At 51.0% G+C, this 24,266-nt stretch overlaps 1 protein-coding gene across 3 annotated transcripts; it reads left to right on the plus strand.

Annotated features, from left to right (window-relative positions):
* Positions 1–910: 910 nt before the first annotated feature.
* Positions 911–23,991, plus strand: Lhx6 (LIM homeobox 6). Of its 3 annotated transcripts, none has more exons than XM_036185057.1 (10): positions 911–1,238; positions 2,389–2,460; positions 2,839–3,021; positions 3,381–3,502; positions 11,462–11,682; positions 14,203–14,303; positions 14,506–14,601; positions 14,781–14,955; positions 18,330–18,433; positions 21,924–22,001. In XM_036185057.1, exons 1-10 carry the CDS (start codon positions 1,155–1,157, stop codon positions 21,942–21,944), a joined length of 1,179 nt encoding a protein of 392 aa, XP_036040950.1. In that variant the 5' UTR covers positions 911–1,154; the 3' UTR covers positions 21,945–22,001. The 3 variants fall into 3 exon arrangements, with proteins under 3 accessions (XP_036040950.1, XP_036040951.1, XP_036040952.1); XM_036185059.1 differs by lacking the exon at positions 911–1,238 and adding an exon at positions 2,035–2,074; XM_036185058.1 differs by lacking the exon at positions 18,330–18,433 and having other exon boundaries at positions 21,924–23,991.
* Positions 23,992–24,266: the final 275 nt, after the last annotated feature.

Below are 24,266 nucleotides of genomic sequence, written 5' to 3' on the forward strand. Positions count from 1 at the left end.
GTATGCACATTTTTAAAGAAAAAGATGCATATTTACACACTTCTTTGGCACAGTTTGTGTGTAGAGAAAGAGGCTGAGGCTATATGCGTTCATTTGTGTTTGTCAGTTTGAGGATTCAGTTTTCGGTGGTGTGCCTCCTAGCTACATGTCTAGGTCTCTGCCTTTCGCTAACTCTCATTGTAGTTAGAGCCCCATGGAAGGTAGAAGATGTAGAAGTAAACCTTGAAGTGAAGGTGGATGTCCCAAGCAATTCCTTCCAAAAGAATCCAAGGGAACTGCCCTCCCACCGCCACTGGCACATTCAGCTTTAACCCCAATTCTACACAGCCCTTAGGAGCTAGCACAGGCTCTGGTTGTTATGGAGATATCTTTGCAGGAGTGTGAGGGGTGTGTAGATGTCCGGGACATGGGGGCTTAGTGTGAGCAGGTAATCATTTGCGGCCATATGTACACAAATGTGCTGGGCTCAGCATTGCACCAACAGAGTGTGGCTTCACGTGGAATCCAGCTTTGCAGATGGGCTGACCACGGATTCCTCTCGCACTTATGTATGAACCGGCTGTGTGAGGGCGGTGGGTGCCCTTGAGGGAGGGGCGGTGTAGGAGCTGTGAGAATGTAAGCCCCCCAGTGTCTTTGTATGTTAGCATCTTCCGAGAGTCCCTCTGTAGCGCTGAGTTTCAGTGTCTCTCTGTGTGTAAGTCTCTGAGTCTGCCTCCTTGTGAATGTCTCGCTCTTCTTAGCGGGGAGGGGATTGGTCACGCATGACTCATCTTGAACGGAGCGGGGCTCCAGCGGCAGGGCGGTCGTCGCCGCAGCTGGAAGGGGAGGAGGACGAAGAGGAGGGAGAGGAGGAGGAGGAGGAAGAGGAGGAGGAGGAAGAGGAGGAGGAGGCAGCAGCGGCAGCCGCAGAGGCAGCTGCAGGGACCTTTCCAAGTTTGTCGGGACCTTCTTCCGAGGAGGCAGTGGCGCCGGCAGCCAGGGAGGCTGGGTCTGTGTTCAGGCCGGGGGCAGGGGCTGGGGCTGGGCCCGGGGCGGCCGGGCCGGAGCCTCGGCTCTCCAGCTCTCGCAGCAGCCTCTGCCCCCAAGGCGCCCGAGGCCCCACTCCGCGCCACTCTCCGTGCCGCGCGCCGGCCGAGCCCTCCGCTCCAGGGCCCATGTACTGGAAGCATGAGAGCGCCGCCCCGGCGCTGCCCGAGGGCTGCCGCTTGCCGGCGGAGGCCGGCCCAGCTACCGACCAGGTGAGCTAGCTGATGAGTGGGTGAGCCTACTGGATCCCGGGGCCAGCGAGATTTGGGATTCAGCTCGACCTGGCCGGGTGGCGGGCGGCAGCAGGGAGGAGGGGTGCTGGGTGAGCCCTGGGAGTGTGTGTCTGCGAGTGTGAGAGCGTGCAAGCGGGTGCGGGGGGGGGGGGTCGCGGAAAGCGGGAACACATTATGCAAATGTTGAAGGAAATTCTCAAAAAGCGATTTAGCAAAGACATAGGCGAATCAAGAGGAGGCGAGGCCAGTATTGTCCGTCTGAATAGGCGCTGATAGCGCGGATGCGCCCGGGGTTGTGCCCGCGCAACGTTGAGAATCCCGTCGCGGGGCCGGTCCCGGGCTCTCCGAGAGTCGAGAAGGTTCTCTTTCCTCCTCCAGGAGGCCTCTCTTTTCTCTTTTTGGCCTCATTTTATTTGCCGATCTCGTCCTCTTTGGCTCTGGGCTTCCCTTCCAAAGGCGTTTGAATCGGTGTCAATATCCGCGCTTCAATTTCGCTGCGCGCGTCGGGCAGGAGGGCGGATGCTCCCAGTGCTCTGGGCTTTATTTTTCTCAACCATCACCACTACCACCACCACCACCACCCCCATCTCCTTTTTATTTTCTTTCTTTTTCTCTTTTCTCCTTTTTGCATTTTGTGCCGAGAGTAGGAGAAGGGAGGGGGTGGAGGAAGAAAAAAATTCGATTTTTAATTACTACCATTAAAAAATCAAATTTGCAATTCTTTGGGCGGCCTGATGGATCTCACTGATTGACAGTTGGAATTGACACTCTGGCTACCTCTTATCTTGGGCATTCACGACAATTTCTAATTGCAGGTAGTTTGTGTGTGTGCGTGTGTTTTTTTCCCCCCTCAGAGGCTTGGATTGCAAAGGAACTAAGCGATTACTTCAAGAGCCACGGGTTAAGTGCAGGGAGAGGGGGAGAGAGAGGGAAAAAACCCAATCCAAATTCAAATTGCTTCATTAGAGAGACACCGCTTTTGTGGGGAAGGGCTTTAAATGCCCACTACAAAGTTAGGATTCATTGTTCACCGCCGGTTTATATAACAGGCGCGGGGAGGCGCTGGGCTCTGACAGCTCCGAGCCAGTTCAGCAGCCGCTGTCGCCTGCATTCCCTCCCCCTCCCCCAGGTGATGGCCCAGCCAGGGTCTGGCTGCAAAGCGACCACCCGCTGTCTTGAAGGGACCGCGCCGCCTGCCATGGTGAGTCCATTCGGCTCTGCTTTCGGCCCCGAGTTTTCTCCCAACCGCACAGGCCAGGGCATCTGGCTCAGCCTTCTGGCTACAAATCTCTACCCCTGAGCTGGAGAGTTGCCGATAGGAGCCGCCTCTCTTTAAGCCTTGGTTTTTCTGGCCTGGAATGCGGGCTTTGGCTACTTCCTGCACCCAGGATACTCTGTGTTAAAAGTTGGGGGCCGTCCCTTCTTCTCCAATAGATCCTTTCATTCTGGTCCTCCAGCCTAGGGCTCGACCTCCCTGGCACATTTCGTTGTCAGTCGGTGCGCGAGAGAACCAGATTTGTCTTTACGGCAACTCCGGGTGTCCGGCTTAGCGCTTCGCTGTTCCTCTTCCCTATTTCAGGCTCAGTCAGATACCGAGGCCCTGGCAGGCGCTCTGGACAAGGACGAAGGTCGAGCTTCCCCATGTACACCCAGCACACCGTCTGTCTGCTCGCCGCCCTCTGCCGCCTCTTCCGTGCCGTCTGCGGGCAAGAATATCTGCTCCAGTTGCGGCCTCGAGATTCTGGACCGGTATCTGCTCAAGGTGAGTCAGGGTAGGTGTTGCCTGCTTGTGGGTGGGTGTGAACTGTAGGGAAGCCCTGAGGACTGTAGAGAAGCAACGCCCTTGCCGGGTCCATTTTATTCGGCGTCCTAGTTCAGCGGCTGACGGATTGCGCAGCTTTGGGCAAACGTGGGAGCTCTCCTTTTGCCCCGAGTTTCAACTAGAAAATGGGAAGAGAGTATTTCAATTTCCTTGAGCCTCCGTTTTATAGTAGAAAACTAGAAAAGCCATTCGCCCCTTCTAAGCTTCAGTGTCTCCGCAAATGAGGCTGGGGAGGCTGGGGGGCGGGAGTGAAAGAGGCCCGCGCTGAGTCGACCCCTCCACCTCCGCCCCCTCCCCAGGTCAACAATCTCATCTGGCACGTGCGGTGCCTCGAGTGCTCTGTGTGTCGCACATCGCTGAGGCAGCAGAATAGCTGCTACATCAAGAACAAGGAAATCTTCTGCAAGATGGACTACTTCAGGTAGGCTGCAGCGGTTTGGCCAGCAAGTCTTGGTGCACGCAGGCTCTGCACAGGAGTTTCTAGGCCACTAGTGTGGCCTGTGGTCTCCGACTCCTGAGTCCTGCCATCCCGAGAGCATTACAGGCGCTGGCCCAGCCCTCCTGCTCTGCAGGTCTTAAACAGAAGGCTCCGGGTAGAGCGCCAGTGCCAGCACGAGCTCGGGGTGCTGCCTCGGGTTCCTGAGGTCTGATCGGTCCTGGTCACGGTTCTAGCTCCGTTTCTGGTCTTTTCTGGGTCTCAGGCTCCAGTTGTAATCTTTTGAGCATTGACATCCGTGGCTCTGGCCGGGATCGGTCCGGCTTCCAGGTGCCATCCGGCTGCTTCTCTAGCTCTGGTTCCCACTTGAAATCCAGTCGTGTGTGGTCTATCCTAGGAGGGAGATCCTAAGCTAGGCTCAGGACTCTAGTTCTAGTTTTGCTCTGCTCTCAGTTCTGGGCTCAGACCTGTTCCAGCCCCAAGCGCCAACGCCACATCCGACTGCGGCCCTAACCCAGATCCCGGCGCTTAGTCCTAGACACCAATCTCGATTTCTGCCTCCTCCTCAACTCATGGTCGCTTTTTGAATCTGGGGTTATGACTAGGCTCCAGGCTCCTGTTCTTGCCGTTGCTCGGCCATCGTTTCAGCCCTGCCTAGGTTTAGGCTCTAGCTCTGGGCCTCCAGGACGCGCTCTGGGAGCGGCGCCGTTGCATTCCACCTGGCTACACTTTGCGCCACTGTGTCGAAAGCGTGCTCCCTAGCAGCTCACGACCCATCACTGCTGGTTGCATGGTCCCGCCCGTCCTGGCAGCTGAACCTCCTACAGGCACCTAGCTTCTAGGCACACAGCAGGCGCCTGCTGACCGGGTCGAGGTCACGGCAGTGCCCAGGGGCACCACGAAGGATCTATCAGATCTATGAGGGAAGCCGAGAGTCTGCTGTGGAATTGGTTCCTCGCAGCGATGCCTTCTTCCAAATACTTTCTCCGGAAGTGGAGAAAGCTGCCCTATATATACATTCCCCCTACACACAGACTCTCTCTGTGTGTGTCTCTGTGTCTCTGTCTCTGTCTCTCTGTCTCTCTCTGTCTCTCTCTGTCTCTCTCTCTCTCTCTCTCTCTCTCTCTCTCTGTCTCTCTCTCTCAGTCTTGACTCAGTCCCAGAATGCTTGTGAGTCAGGGAATGTGGTGGGTGGCTACCCTCATTCTTTTTGAACCTCCAGGGACATAGAAAAAAAAGTCCTTGAACCCAGGGAGAAGTTAACAGCATGTGGGACTGCAGTTCTCTGAGAAACCAGGAGAAACAGCCTCTTCCTTCACATCATGGGTCCTAGGACTGTGTGCAAGGAGCATGTTTCTATGTGGTGTGATCCAGCAGTGGTGCTGGGTATATGTTACCAAGCAGGGTCCAACATATGAACAGTAGGTGTGTTCCTTTATAGAATGTGAGTGTTGAGAGTATGGGTATTGCATGTGATTGCTGAAACTTTGTGTGCATTCCAGTGGTTTGCAAGTTGCTCAGGACAGGGGACACATCTGGACATAGATATAGGAGGACAAGTTGGGGTGAGAGGATTTTAATGTCATTCTCCACCTCCAGATTCTCTGAGGGAGCATTGCAAAGGTAAGGGTGTGGTGTGCAGGTGGACCTTTGGACTAACAACTGCTGTGCATGTACATAGAAAAAGGTTATGCCTGTGTGGTGTGTAACAAAAGACTGAGGTCTCCTCTGTCTGATGTTTTATCGGTTTAGCTTAAACAGAAAATGTATATTACAGATATTTTCTAGTCACCTTCTGCTCTAGGCCTTCCTATATAGAATAAAGCTGGGCAGATGTCTTCTTCTGGCTCTTCTGAGGACAAAGGCCCAGGCAGCCCTATCCTGTGTCAGAACTCCTCTTTATCTCCATGCTGGATTGAGACTCCTCAATGTCATGCTTCATCAAAGTTTGAAGGACCAGTCAAAACTAGGCTCTTGATTCCCTCATGTATAACCCCCACCAATTTCCCATGCCGCTGCACTCATGTGGTGGGTGGCATGCACAGCCAACCTGAGAAGATGCTAGAGACTCTGAGGCTAATTATGACCTTGGGCAAGTCACAGCATCTCTGCTCTAATGTTCCTTTCCCACGATGGCCTCCTGAATCAAGGAGGCCACCAAGAGGGAACAGTCTCCATAAAGGCTCATGAGTGCATCAGTTATAACCATTATGGTCATTGGCAGAGTGGGTACCAGTCATGAACCTGTGATAGCATTTCCTCAGGCAGCCTGGAGAGCTCGACCTGCCTGTCCGGCCAGGCCATTTCTGAGAAGAGGTTCTGACTGATAACCCTTTTCCAATGACAGGCTATCTCAAAACAAAACCAGACTCTAAGTTAAGAAAATAGTGAATAAAAGCTCACTTTGCCCCAAACAAGGGCAGAGTTGTGGATTTTCTGATCCCTTCTCTCCTCGACAGTCTCTATGCAGGCATAAGTCATCTCTGGCAGCCTTGCCAGTTACACAAATAATAAAACTCAAGACAGGGAAAGAGAAAGCCTGCAGAGGATCAGGCAAGGACTATTGTCTGCCTGAGCTGTAACACAGACTCTTCCCAGGGAGTTTGAATAATGGTGTGTGGGAAGCAGAATTCCCGCTCAAGAACTGGGGCTAAGAGAAAGCCAGCTGTGCCTCTCCAGGCCTCTGTTTCCCGAAGCAGGGGGTCAAGGGTCTGATGGGGTGTGGACTGAAGTATTCTGCCAAAGGGAGGCAACATCTTCCAATGGGATAGAGGAGAATGATGAGCAAGAGAGTGCCCAGTGCCCCAAGGAGTGGACACTTTGGACTACCAAGAGCTTCTAACCTCTGACCTTGTCCCCACAAAAGGGTTTTATCCCAGATTCTAGCTCCTCTCTCCCCCTTCCCTAACATTATCTTGTAAATTTTTCTTCAGTCTCTATTGGCAGAGTGGGTGTTGGTGGCTCAGAAGTTAGAGGTCAAGAAGAAACTCCAAGTTCAGCAGGGATCGGAAGTTGCAAAACATGGGGGAATTGGAGAGTCTGATGCTACTCCTGGCTTATTTGCACTTTGTGGGGGGGGGGCAGTTGGTTCTCCCATTATGTGCCCTTGGCCAGGTTTCTGGACATTTTGGCCTCAGTTTTTCCAATTCCTTCTCCAAACAGAGAACTCAGCAGCCATTGTAAGTTCATTTTGATTCTCCACCTACCCCCTACTCTTGGCAAGTCACGGCTGAAACATAAAATCAACAACAAGGAAGTAGGATTTGCTTTAATTTCTTTATTTTTTTCTGAAACCAGTCCTCCTCCCTAATTTCCCCCATGAACTGAAGAAGTTTGATGTGTGTGTGTGTGTAGGATGTGTCTAAACTGAAGAAGATTTGGTGTGTGTGTGTGTGTGTGTGTGTGTGTGTGTGTGTGTGTGTGTAGGGTGTCACATTCTTCTCTGGAGTATTCATTTTCCATTACTGTCAGCAAGCACACCACAGGGCAGTTTGATGTGCCTACCTACAGCTATTGCTCCATGGCCTGCTGGCACTGCCCTCGAACCTCCTGTGGTTTGTTTCCTAGAGTGTTGTACCCATTTGTAGTAGAGAAGACCCGTGTGCTAGAAGAAAGGCCCAGGATCACCCAATGATTGAAAGCATACAGCGAGGCTACCAAACCTTTTATGTGCTGTATCCTGTATCTTGTGTAACCATATAATCCACCCTGTATGATACTGTCAGCATCTCCCCTTAGGGAGGGAAACCGAAGCTCTGAGGGTGAGGTCAGTCAGGTGATGCTCAGAGAAGCCCTACAGCCACCTGCTCTACAACTTCTTCCTCTAAGTGTCCCTATGACTCTTCTACAGTCAAAACTCAGCTGCCACTTTTTGCAATTGTAAGGCATACAGAATGACAAAGACCTTTCTCTGCTATCCCTATGGTTCTCATCCAATTTTCCTGGTTCACATAAAGAGCACCCACTATATTCTTGAATGGCCCCCAGGCACTAGAACAGAAGTAATCTTTCCAGAAGGCAATAAAACTAGCAACTTTCTGGAGACCAAGGACTCTGGTCCTTATCCCTTTTCTCTTTGACAATGGGAATAGGGAACAAAGAGTTATAGGGATGGGATTGGGAGCTTAGAGCTCCAGAACCAACTGAAGTTCCTGTTGTCTGCTTGGCTTACCACCCGGGGTGGGGGTGGGGGGCGCTCCAGCCTTCTCTGGCCTTCCACTCTGAGCCCAAGCTCTGTCTCTGGTCTTTAACCCCTTTCCTCAGAGCTAGGGTCCCAGGGGAAACTGACAGCCTGGACGCCAGCCCCCCCACCATGTGCAGAGAGGCCCAGCAGCAACCAGCTGTTGGGGGACAGATGTTGGGGGACTTGCGGAGAGAGCTGGGAAAGAAGGAGCCTCAGGCCAGGACCTCCAGGCAGGCTTAGCTGCTGTTTAACCTCTTAATCGCTGGTTCTGCACCCCTTTTCCTTTTAAGGGTTTTATGCAGGAAGGAAGAGGGAGAGAATAGGAAGGGCTTCACTTCCAGTTCTCTGTCTACAGTTCTCTGTCTTGAATGTCTAAAGCCTAAAATAAGTGAACTCCAGTTTCTTTTGGTGTTAAGAGACCCTGCCCTGAGCTTCGTTTCCCTGCGTAAAAATAAGCAATTTAGTGGTGGGCAGGGGGTGGGATGGGGGGGTTCCAACGGGCTCACTCATTTTTAGAGGCTCGTTCACCCAACATATATTAGGAGAATCTTCTATGTATCCAGGGGAAGTAGGCCTGGAAAATGAGCCTGACCTGGTCAAGGACGCAGTTCCGCCTACAAAACCGGCTATCCGGGCTTCTGCTCCCCACTGTGGGGAGAGGGCTTGTTAGTCTCCCTTTAACAGTTACCAGGATTGGCTGCCTCTGTCGGGTACCTCTCCATCCTCAAAGCTCATCGGCCCTTTTCGTCTCCGCCTGTGGTGTGCTGGGACCCTGGTGGGGAAGCGCAGAGAATCCAGATCTCACTGCGTGGGGGAGGGTGTCAGTAGAACCATCCCCAAATTCCTTCAGCAATTCCTTCACAGCTCCCAAGCATCTCTTTCTTGAAGTTTCGTTGTTTCCGCTTAACGAGGCTGTTTTTCGCTGCTTCCGGAATGAAGCGGCTGGAGCCTCGAAGCCTGTCTGGGCGGGAGTTTGTCGTTTGTCCGACTTAGATCGTGGCTTCCTTTGGCTCTTTCTCTGTGAACTACCCCCTGTCCTGAGGACACTTTGTATCTCCGGACACAATGGATCCAAATGCGGGCAATGACACCTTTTTCCATGCATCTGATTCTAGGAGGATGTTTTGTTGACTGGGCCAATTCGTGGCGCTTCACTTTAGGGTTGAAGACAGCATTTGAGATGTGCAGAGGGTGAGGAAGTTGCTGGTGGGTGGGTTACAGGAGGCACTTACTCCGGAGCGAGGGGCACTATGACCTATCTGTATAGGCACCAAAGTCGGGCTCCTAAATAGGAAGATCTGTGATTCCCAGGGAGATTGGGACCGAGGAATCAAGAGTTCTGGGCGCAGAAGACCACAGCATGGCAGCCAAAGGCTGCTGCTCCCAATGGCAGCCCTTCCCTGCCCCACCTCTCCTTGATCTCCGATATGGCACTTCTCAGAACCCACTCCAGAAGTGAACCAGCGTTAGGCCAGGCCACTTACTGTCCCCCACTGGGATGCCATGTGTCATCTCTATTCCAGTTGCTCCCAAGCAGGTTCTAAGTCCTTCAGCACCTCGAGGGGACTAGCTCCCACCATACACTTTGTGTTGTCTGGAATAAGTCATTTGCTGGTTTTGAACCTCTGACTCCAGGTGCCAGGTGTAAAAAAAAAAAAAAAAAAATGAGTTTGAGTCTGTACTTCACTGGTTCCAGCAAAGATGATGGGGCTCACTGAAGGTATTGAACTGGGGGGGGGGGTGCCTAACAGGAAGCAAAGGCTCTGAGAAGGCCTGGTTGTTCTGTTACCCCAAAGTACAAACAATGGAAAACCAGTCTCCCATGGGTGGCCAGAAAGTGGTTCTTGGGCTTGGGGGTGGGGTGTTGGTAAAGCAGTTTCATCTCCATTTTCTGAAGGATTAGGAATAGAGACTGGTCTAGACTTTCCCACAGGGAAGCCTGATTTCGAAGGTCATGAAAAGCATCTATTTGGGTGGGGGGAAGTGTTTGATTAGGCAAAGGGCTGAAGCTCAGCCTGAGCAAACCTAGAGGCTTGGGCAAGTTCCCTGGACTGCCCTTGTACCAGAGAGGAGAGAGATGTTGTGGAGTTTGTGTGTGAGAGTCTGAGGTGATAAAAGTGCTACAACCCAGCTTTTCCAACAGCCAACTGTTTAAATTTGCCAAATCAGGCAATACCATGGTGTAACTGGAGTGAATTTTGCTGGGCTGTTCACCCACATACAGGTAGTGTGAATGTGCTTTCCAAAATCAGGCAATACCATGGTGTAACTGGAGTGAATTTTGCTGGGCTGTTTACCCACATACAGGTAGTGTGAATGTGCTTTCCAGTGGGAAGGTGTTGGCCCTGGAGACAGAAGCACAATTCCTGTTGGTATATCCATCTCCAGGAGTGCCAAGGATGAAAGGGGCAAGCCAAAGACCCAGATACTTAAAGAGAAGTGTGATCAGTGCTGAGATGGTGCTATAACTCTGGGGGAAGTCATGGCCAGGGAAGGTCATGGCCTGGGGGTAGGGAAAAGGCTGGGGGTGGAGAGAACAAAGGACTGAAAATGAGCTTCCACTGTGGCTTGGGACTCATGCTTGAATACAGGGTGGGAGATACTGAAGATTAGGAAAGAGGTGGGCCTGGGGAGGATGTGGTCTGTTGGGTTTTATAAATCCCAAGCATCTTGGATTAGACCCTAAGAATAACATGGAGCCACCAGAGACAGGTCAGGGGACAGGATTCTGTGTCATGCTGCAGATTGCAGTGTGGAGGATACATTGACAAGCCAACATTGGAAAAGTAAGAGCTGAGTGCAGATGGGGCAGTGAGAGGAGCCTGGTGGGGATCAGGCCAAGAAAAGCAGCAGCGGGGATGGGTGACTGTGGCCATGCTTCCAGGAGAGTGTGCTCCAGAGGAGACAGGCTTAAGGCTTAGGACCATCACAGGTGAGTCAGCCAATTCGAGGTGGACTAGGCTCTGCGGATTCCTGGAGGGACTCCCAGTCTGGGGATCCAGGCTGTAACAGCCTAACAGTCCCCTTACAGAAGGCAGAGAAAGAAGGGGAAGGACAGAGAGACAGGCAGAATGGAAAAGAAGGCATAAGGAACAAGGGAGCTTTCGATCTATACACACACACACACACACACACACACACACACACACACACACACCATTTAGTATTAGGATGCCATTGGCTCCAGAGTTCAGGACTGCTTGGGTTGACTACAAGACACTAAACAAATAGAAGCAGTCATTGCTGTAGTCTCTTTGCAGCTCAGATCAAGGAAATAAGAAGTCAAAGCAATTCAGTGATATGTGGGGTCACAAAGCCAGTGAGTGCATGTAGATGTATTCTAAGAAAGGCTGGGGCTACAGCTGGAGTCCCTGTCATGTAATGAGACTTTCCTATTCCAGGTCCTAAATTCCTGATCTCCTCCGCTGCAAATGAGAACTGAGATTAAACTCTGTGAAGCATTAGAATCTTGCAAGGCAGGCGATACTCAAAACTTTCTGAGTTTTGTACTATTGTGTTTTCCTAACACTTGTGGAATATTATAATGAACATAAATGTTAAGTGATTGTTGTAGAAAATCTCGCTCTCAATCATCTTATTGGTAGGACTTGGATGCACAGGAATGATGGATTTAAGTGTAGGGTAATGAGGGAGCATGAGTGCTATGTGAACCCTGAGCAGCAAGCGCCCTGAGCAATAAGAGTACAAGAAAGGCGGCCTTTCTAAACTTATCCCGGTCCTTGTCCCCATTTGTCCCGCAGCCGATTTGGAACCAAGTGCGCCCGGTGCGGCAGACAAATCTATGCCAGTGACTGGGTGCGGCGGGCGCGCGGCAACGCCTACCACCTGGCCTGCTTCGCCTGCTTCTCCTGCAAGCGCCAGCTGTCCACCGGGGAGGAATTCGGCCTGGTTGAGGAGAAGGTGCTTTGTCGCATCCATTACGACACCATGATCGAGAACCTCAAGAGGGCCGCGGAGAATGGTACCCAACCCGCCCTACCCAGGACCTAGTCCTAGCTGTTTCCCACCATCCCTAGCACCTAGGTATGGTTGGCACAGTTGTACCTGCTGAGCAATCGTTGAAACACCTGAAAGCAGCGTAGGAGAGGGAAGGCTACACGTGGAGCATGCGCTCTGGTTCCATTATTTGTGTGGGGCGCCAAGTTTTTACTGGTCCCTGCAACGCATGCCGCAGGCCACACGCTCATTGGTATGCGGGGCACCCCACCCTACCCACCAGCTGCTTGGGCAGTCCAGGAGATACGGTATTGCCCACATTCTTTCCACTTCCTTATGGGCCACACCAAGCCAGAGGCAAAGGATGGCTCATCCTGGATGAGGGGTTCTGAATATAAAGGTTTAAAAGGGTCTTGGAGACACGGCTCCACCATACAATGCCAACAGCAGAGGTTTCCTTTTTCTCTATGGACCTCTTCCGTGCAACCTATCTAGATGTTGGTCTAGACTGTTCTTAAATCTCCTCAGGCTCTGACATAACTTTTCCAAGACATATATCCCAGGGTCAAAGTGACAGTCTTCCAGCATTGGGGGGTGGGGGGGGGGGGGGGGTGGGGTGGGGGGGGGGATGGGGTGATGTAAAAGGAGAGGTGGGGGACCCTAAAGGGGAGTGGAGCTGTGGCCAGAGGCAGCAACCCTTTCCCTAGTACTGCTGTCAAGATCTGTGGCTACTGCTAACTTCCCTGAAATGTGACCAGCGGTACAAATCCTGACACCTTTAGGAGCTTTGTGGTATTCATAGCTAGGAAAGAGGCAGAGGTTATCTGCAGTACACACCTTCAAAGGTTACACCTAATAGGTCCACTCCTGCCCTAAATTCCTTAACTATCATAATGTAGCACACTACAACATGCTACTTCATCCCTATGCTCCAGAATCCCCTTCAACGGCCAGGAGACTCCTGGAATGTGCTTGCCTCTCTGAAGTTGTTTTTTTTTTTTTTTTTTTTTTTTTTCCCCATCTAAAAGAACCAGGCACAGTAACCCTTAAGATGACTGCTTTTCTTGGGATATTAATATTGCACAGCTCCTCTTGAGAGGAGTATGGACTTCCCTACCGTAATTTCTAGGCACCAGTTGTGTGTGTGTGGAGGGCTAATCAGGAACCAGCAGAGTGTTACTGGCCATGGCCTCACCCGAGGCCATCACTTTCTCCTGTTAGGATCAGTAGCTAAGTGGGGAGCAACTGAACTTGATGCACACTGAAGTTTCCTATCGTGCTGGACAAGTCAGCAGCGGAGCTGGGTTGGGAACTGAGGAGTCAGAGTTTCCTCTACACTATGGTTAATCAGTAAACCACAGGCTCCTTTCACTCCCGGACCACCAGGGCACCCTTAGTCCTTGCCTTGCCAATGACATCCTATGCAGGGGAACTTGAACACCTGGGGCTTCTGGTCACCTGCCATTAGCACTGGCTATTGCTTTTCTTTTAAGCAAAACAACACACATTCATTACAGAAAAATGAGGAGAAGTGTTTAAGGAACAATTTGAGATGTCATTATCGCTCTGTTTCCACTTCCAGTTTTTTCTTTGTACATGTAGGGTTTTTTTTTTCCTGCATTAAAACATTAAAACAAAGTGTGAGCAGTGGTTACCCCCAAGTAGTAGACTCACTGTGACTTTCCCCTTCTTTGTGCTTGCCAAATTTTTTTGGCTTTTGATAAGAACAATGTTTTTTTATTCAGAAAGATGAAGCATTAAAATGGGAATATATTTGGTTTGGAATCATAGCTGCACAAGTTCTATAAAACAGAAAGACAGTACCTAAGATATATCCTAGTTAGTAAACTATTTAGAGAAGGTAAAATGTAATTCTTTTAAATATTTTAAAAGTTTCCGGAAGTGGTGGCACACACCTTTCGTCCCAGCAATCAGGAGGCAGAGGCAGGTGGATCTACATAAGTTAGAGGCCAGCCTGTTCTACAGAGAGAGTTCTAGGACAGCCAGAGCTACACAGTGAAATTCTGTCTTGAAAAACCAAAATAATAATAATAGTAACAACAACAACAGCAACAAATAAAATAAAAAGAGAAAGTTACTGAAATATCGAAAGTCAAGTCACCACAATCATGCTCCTTGGAGGTAGGCCACTGTAACTACTTGAGCCTTCCCACCTTTTCCCTCCTGATTGTTTCTGTGAATTCGGGATTATAGCTTCTGCAACCGCAAGTTTTTATCTCCACCTCGGTTTCCCTCCAGCTTAGCTAGGAGGGACGTTAGGGTCAGCCGGGCTCAGATCGAGACAGATAATTTGGGGTTCCCAGCCAGGAGCTTTCTTCTTTCTGAGCCTTAGTTTCGTCTCTTAAAAAATGGGCAATAGTATAGAGAGGACACACTGGGCTCCGGGACTATGGCCCTGGGATCCGCGCTCCCAGACACCTCGCTCCTGACCCTTCCAGGGACAAGCTCCCCCCCACCCGGTCCTTTCCAGGCTGCCACTAGAAGAGATGGGGACGCGTGGTCAGCCGCTTCTGTCGCCCCCCAGGGAACGGTCTCACGTTGGAGGGGGCAGTGCCCTCGGAACAGGACAGTCAGCCTAAGCCGGCCAAGCGGGCGCGGACGTCTTTCACAGCAGAACAGTTGCAGGTACCCAACCCCGACCCTCCCGCTAGCCCGGAGTCGTGTGGGCGTGGCCTAGAAGTGGGCGTGGTTATGCGGGACTTGTGACTCCACCCCCTCGTGCTGGGACCCGCGGGAGGTCGCACGGGGCTGAAACTGTCTGGGGCGTGGCCTCGGGTCCCGAGCCTCTGATTGGGCGGAGGTCTCAGGGCCCTCGTGCGCCCCGCAGGTTATGCAGGCGCAGTTCGCCCAGGACAACAACCCCGACGCGCAGACGCTGCAGAAGCTGGCCGACGTGACGGGCTTGAGCCGCAGGGTCATCCAGGTGGGGCTCCGGGGTCTCGGCGTTCAGGTCTGGGGCGGGCCTCGGGGCGAGCACTGGAGCTCGTAGCGGAGGGTCTCGGGGTGCACGTGGCCGCCCCTCTCTAGTGTGGCCTGAGGTCCCCAGGCGGCACTGCTGACCTCTTTCCGAGATTGCTGAGACTGCGGAGGCTGTCGTTCCAGGTGTGGTTTCAAAACTGCCGAGCGCGACATAAAAAACATACACCGCAGCACCCAGTGCCGCCCTCAGGGGCGCCCCAGTCCCGCATCCCCTCCGCCCTGTCCGACGACATCCACTACTCTCCGTTCAGCAGCCCCGAGCGGGCACGCATGGTCACCCTGCACGGCTACATCGAGAGTAAGTGATACTGATTCTGGGGCCGCCAGGCCTGCCGGGAAGGGGACGCTGAGGAGTGCTCCTTGGTTTCGTAGGCGTGGGGGGATCTGAAGGAGACTAGTGGATGAAGAAGTGAAGGGGATCAGTTTGCGCCCTTCCTTAGTGGGTCGGACTTTTGGAAGAGGGAACAAATTTTAAACTTCAAGCAGCCACTGTGTATGTGCGTGGGATGGGGGGCAGGAACCATGAAGCCTGCCTTCTGACGGGCAAGACAGCCTAGGTCAAAACTCAGGTGTGCATGCAGTTTTCATCACAGTGGTTCTCATAGAGAAGATGCCAGGTGGGAGTTCGTCCGAAGATGCTGGGGCTGGAGGAGTATTGCCTGTGAGCAAGCTGGGCTCTGAAGGATGGACTAGATTTCCAGAGGCACATAGACTGGGGAACTGAAAGTGGGTAAAACCTTGGCTCAGAAGGCATCCTGGGCCAGGATGGCATGACCACCCAGGGCTGTGAGGCCTTTGGACAAGTCACATACTCTCCTCGAACCCTTCTGTTTCCTCATCTGTGAACTAGAATACTGATTAAAGCCTCTCAAATTGAGAATTGACTGACATGGGCATCCAGCAGATGTATACCCAGTGCCTCCTGCGCTCTTAGCACTGAAATAGAAGTGTCAATAAATAGGTCAGAATTGCACTGCTCCTGGACTCACATTTCAGTGAAGAGACAAACTCCTCTCCTCCTCCCGCCTCCCTTCTCCCTCCCTCCATGTGGGCATGATAGCAAGTGCTATGCCATTGAGCTATGGTCCCAATAAAGACAGTAAAGGCAGATATGTGGGTGGGCAGTGGGCACTAGAGGGATGGATGGGTCATGGTGAAATGATTTTGAAGCTGGCACCTAGATGAGTGAAGGCATGGCCTGGATTTCTGAGAGATGAGCAGTCAGTGAACCTGCTACTCAGCAGGTTCTGGTTACAGTCTCTGCTTTTGGGATCATTTCCTCAGGTGGGTATGACAAAAGGGAAAAAATCATCCACACTCATACTCTCTCTCAAGCCATGTGTGCCTCCAACTAAAAGGGGAAGAAGGAAGCAAAGTCTTGTTTATGGAGCACCTGCCCTTTGCCAGAGGAGATGCCATCTGAACGTCAGAGGCCATTTATTCCATTACACAGACTAAGAAACCAAAAGGCCCACTGTCAAGTTCCATGGCTGAATGTGGGCAGCTGTGTAACTGCCAGGGATTAAGCTAGGAAGCCGATTCCTAGCTTGGTGACATTGGGCAAATTTCTTAGTTTCCTGGACCTCCAGCCTGATCCTTCATCCATTAAAAGCAGGGACAGTGAGAAAGCCACCACACAGCAGTCCTGGGAGCAGCACCAAGACAACTGACTTCAAGTTTAGCACAGAGAGGCTAAGCACCAGCTGCTCTGGGATGTGCTGTGGATGTGGTTGGCAGAGCAAGGGGAAGAGCCCTGTGTGCTGTGCCCGGCTGCCAGCTGGCACAGTCTCTCCAGACACTTCCATTTCTGAACCTTCTCACCAGGAGGGACACTTTCTCTCTTTTGTTTCTAGACAATGACTTAATGTTCAGCCTGAATAACACCTCTTAAATACTTGCTGAAGGTGCCAAGACTAGGGACTCTCTGTTACCGGGGGTCTTGGCAGCCAGCTAATACTTGGTGTGGAGTTGGTAGTGGGGTCTGGTTGACTTCAGTCATGTATTCTGTTCATGAAGCCTAGATCTGTCTTTCTTCTAGAGAAAGGGCTGTTAAACTTTCTTCTTCCCCTAGAGTCAGAACATACTCTGTTGCATGACTAAAGGGCAACCTAGCAGTTTGTTTACAGCGATCTCAAGACGTGGAGTCTTGGGTTTTCTGAAATGTTAAAGCTATAAAGTGAGTACAGGGTTTAGAAGCAGACCCAAGGGGCGGGGGAGTGCCCTTCTACTTTGCAGTCAACTAAATTCAGTTCTTGGAATCTGATTTTAAATAGTTTAAAAAAAAAAACAACAACAACTTTGGAACCAGATTCCAGAAAACATGCAGACAGAGTTATTTGGGTAGCTTGAAGCTGTTCATAAATGTCCTGAAGAGTTAAGAATCCTCAACTAAATAGGATTGCCTTACCCTGCAGAAGAGAGAGTGGCGCCACAGAAAGGCACAGCAACTTGTCCCAACTTCACTTGCAAGTGTCCACATCACTTGCAGGTGTCTATCTAGGCCCCATTGAGCAAGTAGGTCAGAGTCTAGAGAAGAGACAGGCAAGTGAGTGCTTAGCTATAGTGGTAAGCAGGCAGAAATGTGAGATTTGAATCGGAGCCATTGATGAACTTTCCTAAACAGTTTTAGATGTTGGAATAGGGTATGGAAGTTCATCCAACAAATATTTAAAGAGTGAGAGATCACTCAGCAGTCAAGGGCACTGGCTGCTCTTTAAGGGGATAATGGTACGGTTGAAGAGATGGTTGAGAGCACTGACTGCCTTTCCAGAGGACCCGAGTTCGGTTCCCAGCACCCACATGGCAACTCACAACTGTCTGTAACTCTAAGATCTATCACCCTCACACAGACATACATGCATGCAAAACACCAATGCAAGTAAAATACATTCAAAAAAGAGGATAAAGGTTCAATTCCCATAAATCCACACAGCAGCTCAGTACTGTCTGTAACTCCGTTCCAGGGGATCCAGTGACCTCTTCTGACCTCCATAGGCACAAGCATTTGCAAGTAGTGCAGAGACATACATGAAGGCCAAGCACCCATATGTATAAAATGAAATTTAAATAAGAAAAGAGTGCCTTCTATACTCCATGCCTCATCCTAAGTACTAGAAATCCAGAAAGATCGGGTGTGCATGGGGGAATTCCCATCGTCATAGAGCCTGAATTCTAATTGATGAAGAGACAATATTAAACAAACAGTGAAATTATATGTCAGTCAGGTGATTAGGGCTAATCAAGAAAAGAATGAAGTGCAGAGGAAGGAAGAAGGACAGGGCTGTTTGTTGGGCTGCAGTTACAAGCAGGGTGGTGAGAACAGAATCTCCTAGGAGGCAGTTCCTAAACTGTCTTTGGTGATGCTTTGGAAATGAGAATGTGTGGGAGAGGATCTGAATAGGTGGGTACATCCTTCTTTGCAGGCGGGGCTCCAATACATTCATATACGAGTGTTGACTTACCAGTGAGCTGGGCTGTAGCACCTCATAAAGTCCTTCACATATATAGCATTGCAGCCAACTCCATTGAGATCATTCCCAGAGCTACCCAGGTGGCAAGCACAGAGATAGAGCTCTGGGTTTGTGATCAGGCTTCAGCTTGCAGAGCACAAAACAGGTGGGATCCTGTATGGCGCCTGGGGGATGGGCTCCAAGGCATCCTCTCTGTCCACAGGTCAGGTACAGTGCGGGCAGGTGCACTCCCGACTGCCTTACACCGCGCCCCCTGTCCACCTCAAAGCCGATATGGATGGGCCGCTCTCCAGCCGGGGTGAGAAGGTAAATGGAGCCTGGCTGTGTCTGGTGGGTCAGAGCCTTCCTGCTGGGCATGGGTTTCTAGCAGTATTCCCTGTCACTGAATGGGTACCATGCCATGCTATGGCAGATCACTCAGGCTCCCCAGTGTGTCCCCAAGGCGGTCATCAGAGCAGCTACTTGTGTGCTTCATGTGCCTGACTTCTGAAGTCTTCCTTTTGTAGCCCTGTCCTCCCCACCCATTGGAGTGAGGCCTTCTTATTTACCTACTTTGAATTTATTCATGCGTTGCAGTTCTGGGAAGGGTTTCTATCCCACACCACTCCATTTCCCATTTCATATCCCTTTCTTCTATTCATTTCCGTCTGTTGGCAGTAACTAATTGTATAGGGCTGATGGGTACCAGGAAGAGAAGACCACATGTGACCCAGGGTCAGCTGGCAGGGCCTTCTCTGTGGAAGTGAGTCTGTGGTTGTTCCAGGCATTAATACCGAATTTTCTAAAGGATTCACAGTCTGGTGGCTTGGTTTAATCTTGTCCACATGACAGGTGAAAGTAGCTGGGTCTGCTTTAGGTGTAACCTTGTCTTCAGTCCAGAATACCACATAGTTGGGCCTCAAAGCCATGATCCCAAACAGCTCCTTATTAGGTGTGGAGAAACAGAGGCTCATGCAGGATTTCAGACACAGAGCCTGGGGGAAGGGAACGTGGTGAGAAATAAAGCCTTAAGGATGCGAGTTGGGGGACTTAGATTTACCAGGCACCAGGGTGATGGTGGTGGTCGGTGGAGCTGGGTAGGGTGATTACATGGGAAGCAGGAAGCTCTTGGTGTACCTCAGAATCCCAGAGGCAGCTTGGGAAGGCACAGATCCTCAAGCCAGGGGTAATGAGGAGCAATGGAGGCCAGCAGGAGTGATGCCTGGCACTTGTAATTCTGATGGGTTGCCCTGAGAAGAGAACACTTCTTTTCAAGACAGGTCTTCCCTACTGCTTTCTGAAATCTGCTGTGTGCAGGGCTTCCTGGGTAGTGGGCACTATGGGGCAGGGGCTGGAGGCTGGAGGTCCAGGTGGTCTGGCAGGACAGTATGGTAGCATTGCATGAGAATCTGGTGAGCAGGCTCCAAGAAGACACCTCTGAGCTTCTCAGCCACAGTGAGAGCTGCTGACTGTTGAACTCCTCCTCAGCTTGAGGTTAGCACTTTATACACACTGGTTGACAACTCCCAACCACCTTTGGTGTGGACATGGCCTTTTCTTCCCCTCCCTTCCATCCATTCTTCGTCGTCATCATCATCATCATCATCATCATCATCATCATTATTATTATTGAGACAGTGTTTCTTTGTGTAGCCTTGGATGTCCTGGCATTCACTGTGTAGACTAGGCTGGTCTCAAACTCACAGAGATCCACCTGCCTCTGCCTCCTAAGTGCTGGGATTAAAGACGCATGCCACTATGCCTGGCATGGCCTTTTCATTGTAAAGACAGAGAAACTAATTCAGAGAGGTGGCACCATTTGACCTGGGAGTACCAAATATTGGAATCTGAAGTCTGCATATTTTAGTGTTTAGTTGTTGATGCTTTTGTGTGGCACTTTACAGTTTGTACAGTATTTTCTCTGACTTCATCTTTCTTTCTCAGCCTCCCTGATGGGGGGCGGTTATAATGCTCTCCTTTTCAAATCCATAGAAACTGAGGCTCAGAGCTAGCAATAGCTCATCCAGGGTCACAGTAAACATGGCAGAGCTGACCTGTATCTTAGCACTGCCGACTTGGAGCTGGACCCGACACTGGGACTGCAGAGGGAGAGTACATAATCTCTGCCTTCGAGGGCTGTGTGGTGTAGACAGGTTTGGGGCAGATAAAATGGGGACAAGTGTGAACCCAGAGGATTCAGAAGAGGGAATAACAAGCTCAAGGGGAGAGGCATGGAGGAGACAGAGCTCAAAGGACCGCTCATGTCCAGCCCAGGGAGGTAAGGAGAACTGGCAGAGGCCATGTCACAAAAGGCCCAGTCCCTGGAGTGAGTGAAGGGTTTGAGTCAGGGGAACTGTGGAAGTGCGCAGGGTTGGGCTCAGAGGAAAGCCTTTGTTTCTCATATGCTCAACTGTGCTCGTGGCTGGTTCAATCTGAAAGATGAGCCAGGCTGGGTGGTGGCAGCTTTGGCTCTCGGTTCTTGGCCTCTGGTTTGTCTGTTGAGCCAGAATATCTCTTTCTGGACTGTGTCTCCAGCTTTGTGGCCAGAAGCTCTGTGGTTCAGTGTGTGTCCTTCCTTCATGACCTACTACCTCTTGCTGTCAGGCCTGCTTGCCAGCTCCTAAGTACCTCCACCAGCCACATCTGCTCATGCATGTGAACAAAGTCTGCTGGGTAGTGGGACAGACAGGCGACAGAATTAGCTTCCTCCCAAGTCCTTCTGTGAAAGCTATGAGGATACTCAGAGTCCCCTTGGTGCTGGTACACTCATTAACACTAGTGCTGGCAGCCGGGCGGTGGTGGTGCACTCCTATAATCCCAGCACTTGGGATGCAGAGGCAGGCGGATCTCTGTGAGGCTGAGGCCAGCCTGACTAGTGTTGGCCTGGCTAGCTCTGATTGCTGAGGCAGGGTGGAGCTTCCTGTCTCCATGACAGCAGCATTTGGCCCCACACCCCTGTTAAGTTACTAGAACCACATGTCTTCCTGGTCATATACCCTGATCCCACAGCTTCAGCACTTGAAAGGGTCTTAGAAGTTGGGCAGGCTGGCCTCGATCAGTGGAAGAGTGGAGACTGCAGAGAAGGAACCGACCAGAGTTGTTTCCCAATAGGAGTTCAAAGCCACGTGTCCGAAGTTCAGGCCCAGAGGGAAGCTGGGTGAGGAGTGGAGTATGAACTTCTGAGGTCAGGACCCGAAGTCCAGATCTGCCACCTCCTCCCCCAAAGGCTTTGAAGTACAATTAGCTTTTTGTAACTTCAGTTTCTGCCTCTGCTAAATGGGGCTGTAATAGTCTCTGCCATCCTCCAGTGCTAGAGAAACGAGAGGCAGTGCGTGTGAAGAGCCCAGCACCAGAGCCTGGTGCACAGAAGCCACTCAGCAGCTTTTGCTTATCAACATCTTCTCAGTGGTCCTTTATACATGGGAGCTATGGATGCCCGGAACTGTGACTAGAACTGAACCTTACGCATATATACCCACGATAAAGCTCAATTCATAATTGGACACAGAGATTAATAAAAGAGCAAATAATAAAACAGAACAGTTGCAATATGCTGTAGTAACTGTGCCATAAATGTTTATGGGGTCGAGAGTAAAGCACAGGGTGGGTCTGCTGTTGCTCTTGTTCTGAGAGATTTTGCCATCCCTATTTACACATGAGGAAACAGGCTGGGAGAAGGGAAATGAGCTGCCCAAGGTCTCACAGCAAGTAAACAGGTCTAAGCTCTGAAGCCCCATTGTTCTCCGGGCCTTGAGGTCGCTGGGCTGCCGGGTGGGAAGGCATCAGCTCAGCCCCTGCCTTTGCCCTTCTCTTGCAGGTCATCCTTTTTCAGTGTTAACGCTGCCGGCACTTGCGCATCTGTCCATGGGCACCACACAGCTGCCCCTCAGCCGCTGAGATTCAGCATCCAGCTGTGGCCAGGGATCCACCACCTCTGCATACACCCTCACCCGCTGCCATCCTGCCCCTCTGCCCGTGGTCCCCCAAACCCAGGCCCGGTCTTTCCCTCTCCTGCTGAGAACTAGAACCCACCAGGAGCAGCAGAGTCCCTGTTTGGGAAGGCAGGCTCCCTGAAACGTGGCATCAGCATGAAAACAAGTAGCCTGTCCTTATTCATCAGACAGGAGTTATCCTTAACGCCCGTCGGCTAATCACAGCAGCAATGGCAAACTGAATCGCGAGTCACCAACAACCTCCTACTTTACAGGTTTTCTTCTCCCTACATTGGCCTTTATTTACTACTTCCTTGGAACCATCTCTGAATTCTGAATAGCCAACAACCCCCAACGCTACATACTCTGTTGCTTTTGTCTGGAAAACTACAGTGTTTGTGGGATGTCCCCAAAGGAAAGCTATGTTCTAATTTTATCATTTCCATCTGTCTGGTTATGTCAAGTTAACTCAGAAAAAGAAGAGACAGTGACCAACCCTGAGAGGCCCAATAGGGCAGAGATGGAGGCCTGCCCAGATGAAGAGGCAGAGGGACAGGCAGGGATGGGTGCCAAAGACCCCCGTTGGCATGGAGGAAAGGGACTGGGTACGCTGGACTTGGAAAGGCACTGACCATTTCATGGAGAGAAAAAAAGCAAACTTGGGGAGGGCCCTTCCCCCACCAACTACCCAGCAGGAGTCATGGCAAGGATGATGCCTCATCTGCATAATGGTACTGCTGAATGTTTGGGTGGGCTAGCATTAGGGACCCTTGTTGGCTACTTCTCAGTCCTGAGAGGAGGGCCTGAGCCAGTGTTCTCTGAGGTTTGGGTGGGACCATTTATGAGGACCAAGGAACATAGCCCAGTGAAATGGAGCCCGAATATTAGTTCTGACTTATCCCCGAGAAAAGAGAGGTGCCCATGGCCTTAGTGAGTATGCCAAGCCCAGGATTCCAGCTGGCACCTCTGTGATTTCCCCACCAACTCTGAGCAGAGCCAGCCCCACCCACTCTTGAGAGCAGAGGCCAATTCCAAATAAAGGTCTCAGGTTACACAGGTCCCCAACTTATGTTTTCCAGCGATGCCCATTTGTCCCACGCTTATCCTGTAATTATAGAACCACTTGGTGGCCTGATGCACTTCTTACTAGAGGCTGCTTGCAGCATGTTTTAGCCAAAGTCCTCCTTGCTTTGAGAAGGAGACTACAGGACAGGGAAGGCAAGTTTCTAGTATGGATGCTTTTGCTGTCCCTGCTTCACCCATGACAGACATCGCTAATCGATCACAGCACTCTAACTCATGGAGTCTGGATAAGGTTTCAGGATTCCCATGCTTGAATTTGGCACTTAACATGAGAACCACTGTGCTATTTGCTGTGGGACCTGGAGGAGGGTTAGGCAAGGGTGATGCCCCACGGGGGACTTTCATCTTCTCCCTTCCCAAACTGTCAGCTGAGTGAGGACAGAGAGCACCTCCCAGAATGCCGAGAGTGGTTCAGTTCAGAACCCTCCAGTACCCTTGCCAGGCGCTGACTCAAGCAGGAGGAACCTGCCTGATCTCTGGCTTTGGGGAACCCAGATCTTTCCTTTGATTTTTGCTCCTAATGATCAGAACCCCAATTGCAACCATTGGGAAGTGGCCAGCTGAGCCCAGGCCACTCAGTACCCACTCTGCCTTGAGCCTTCCCCCAGGGTCTTAATTTTTCGTGGATCACGTGGCAGTAGCATGTTGCAGTTCATATGTCTCCACTACCCTGTTCAGAACAGCCTGGGAATGTATAGACTGTCAAGGCTATTTATTTAAATACACACAAAAAAAGGGGGGAAACACACAAACGGAAAAAATTGTAAGCACTTTTTTTTGTAAAACCAATGTCTGTTTTGTTATATACCTTTCATGTCGTGCTTTGTAAATGTCTTATTTGTGTAATAAATAAAGTTAATGCAAGTAGAAGTGCTGGCACTCAAATCCACAATATGATGGGATTCCACTGCTGTCTTGCTCATCAGTCCCTGGCTCAGGTCCCTGGCTGCTGGATGGTGCAATCTCAGAAAACTGGTACCATAGCCCAGGCAGTGGACTGTACTAAGGCATGGTGATGCGTCTCTTCTCTAACACTGTGTCATTTTATGTATTGACTTCTCTGTGGGAAGTCAGGCTGGTTGCTGACCTCTGCTGTGTCCTGTACTGCTCTGCCTCGGAGAAGCCCCCAGTCTGACCAGTGCCGT

Source organism: Onychomys torridus, chromosome 4 (genome assembly GCF_903995425.1).
Source record: "Onychomys torridus chromosome 4, mOncTor1.1, whole genome shotgun sequence".
Lineage (NCBI taxonomy): Eukaryota > Metazoa > Chordata > Mammalia > Rodentia > Cricetidae > Onychomys > Onychomys torridus.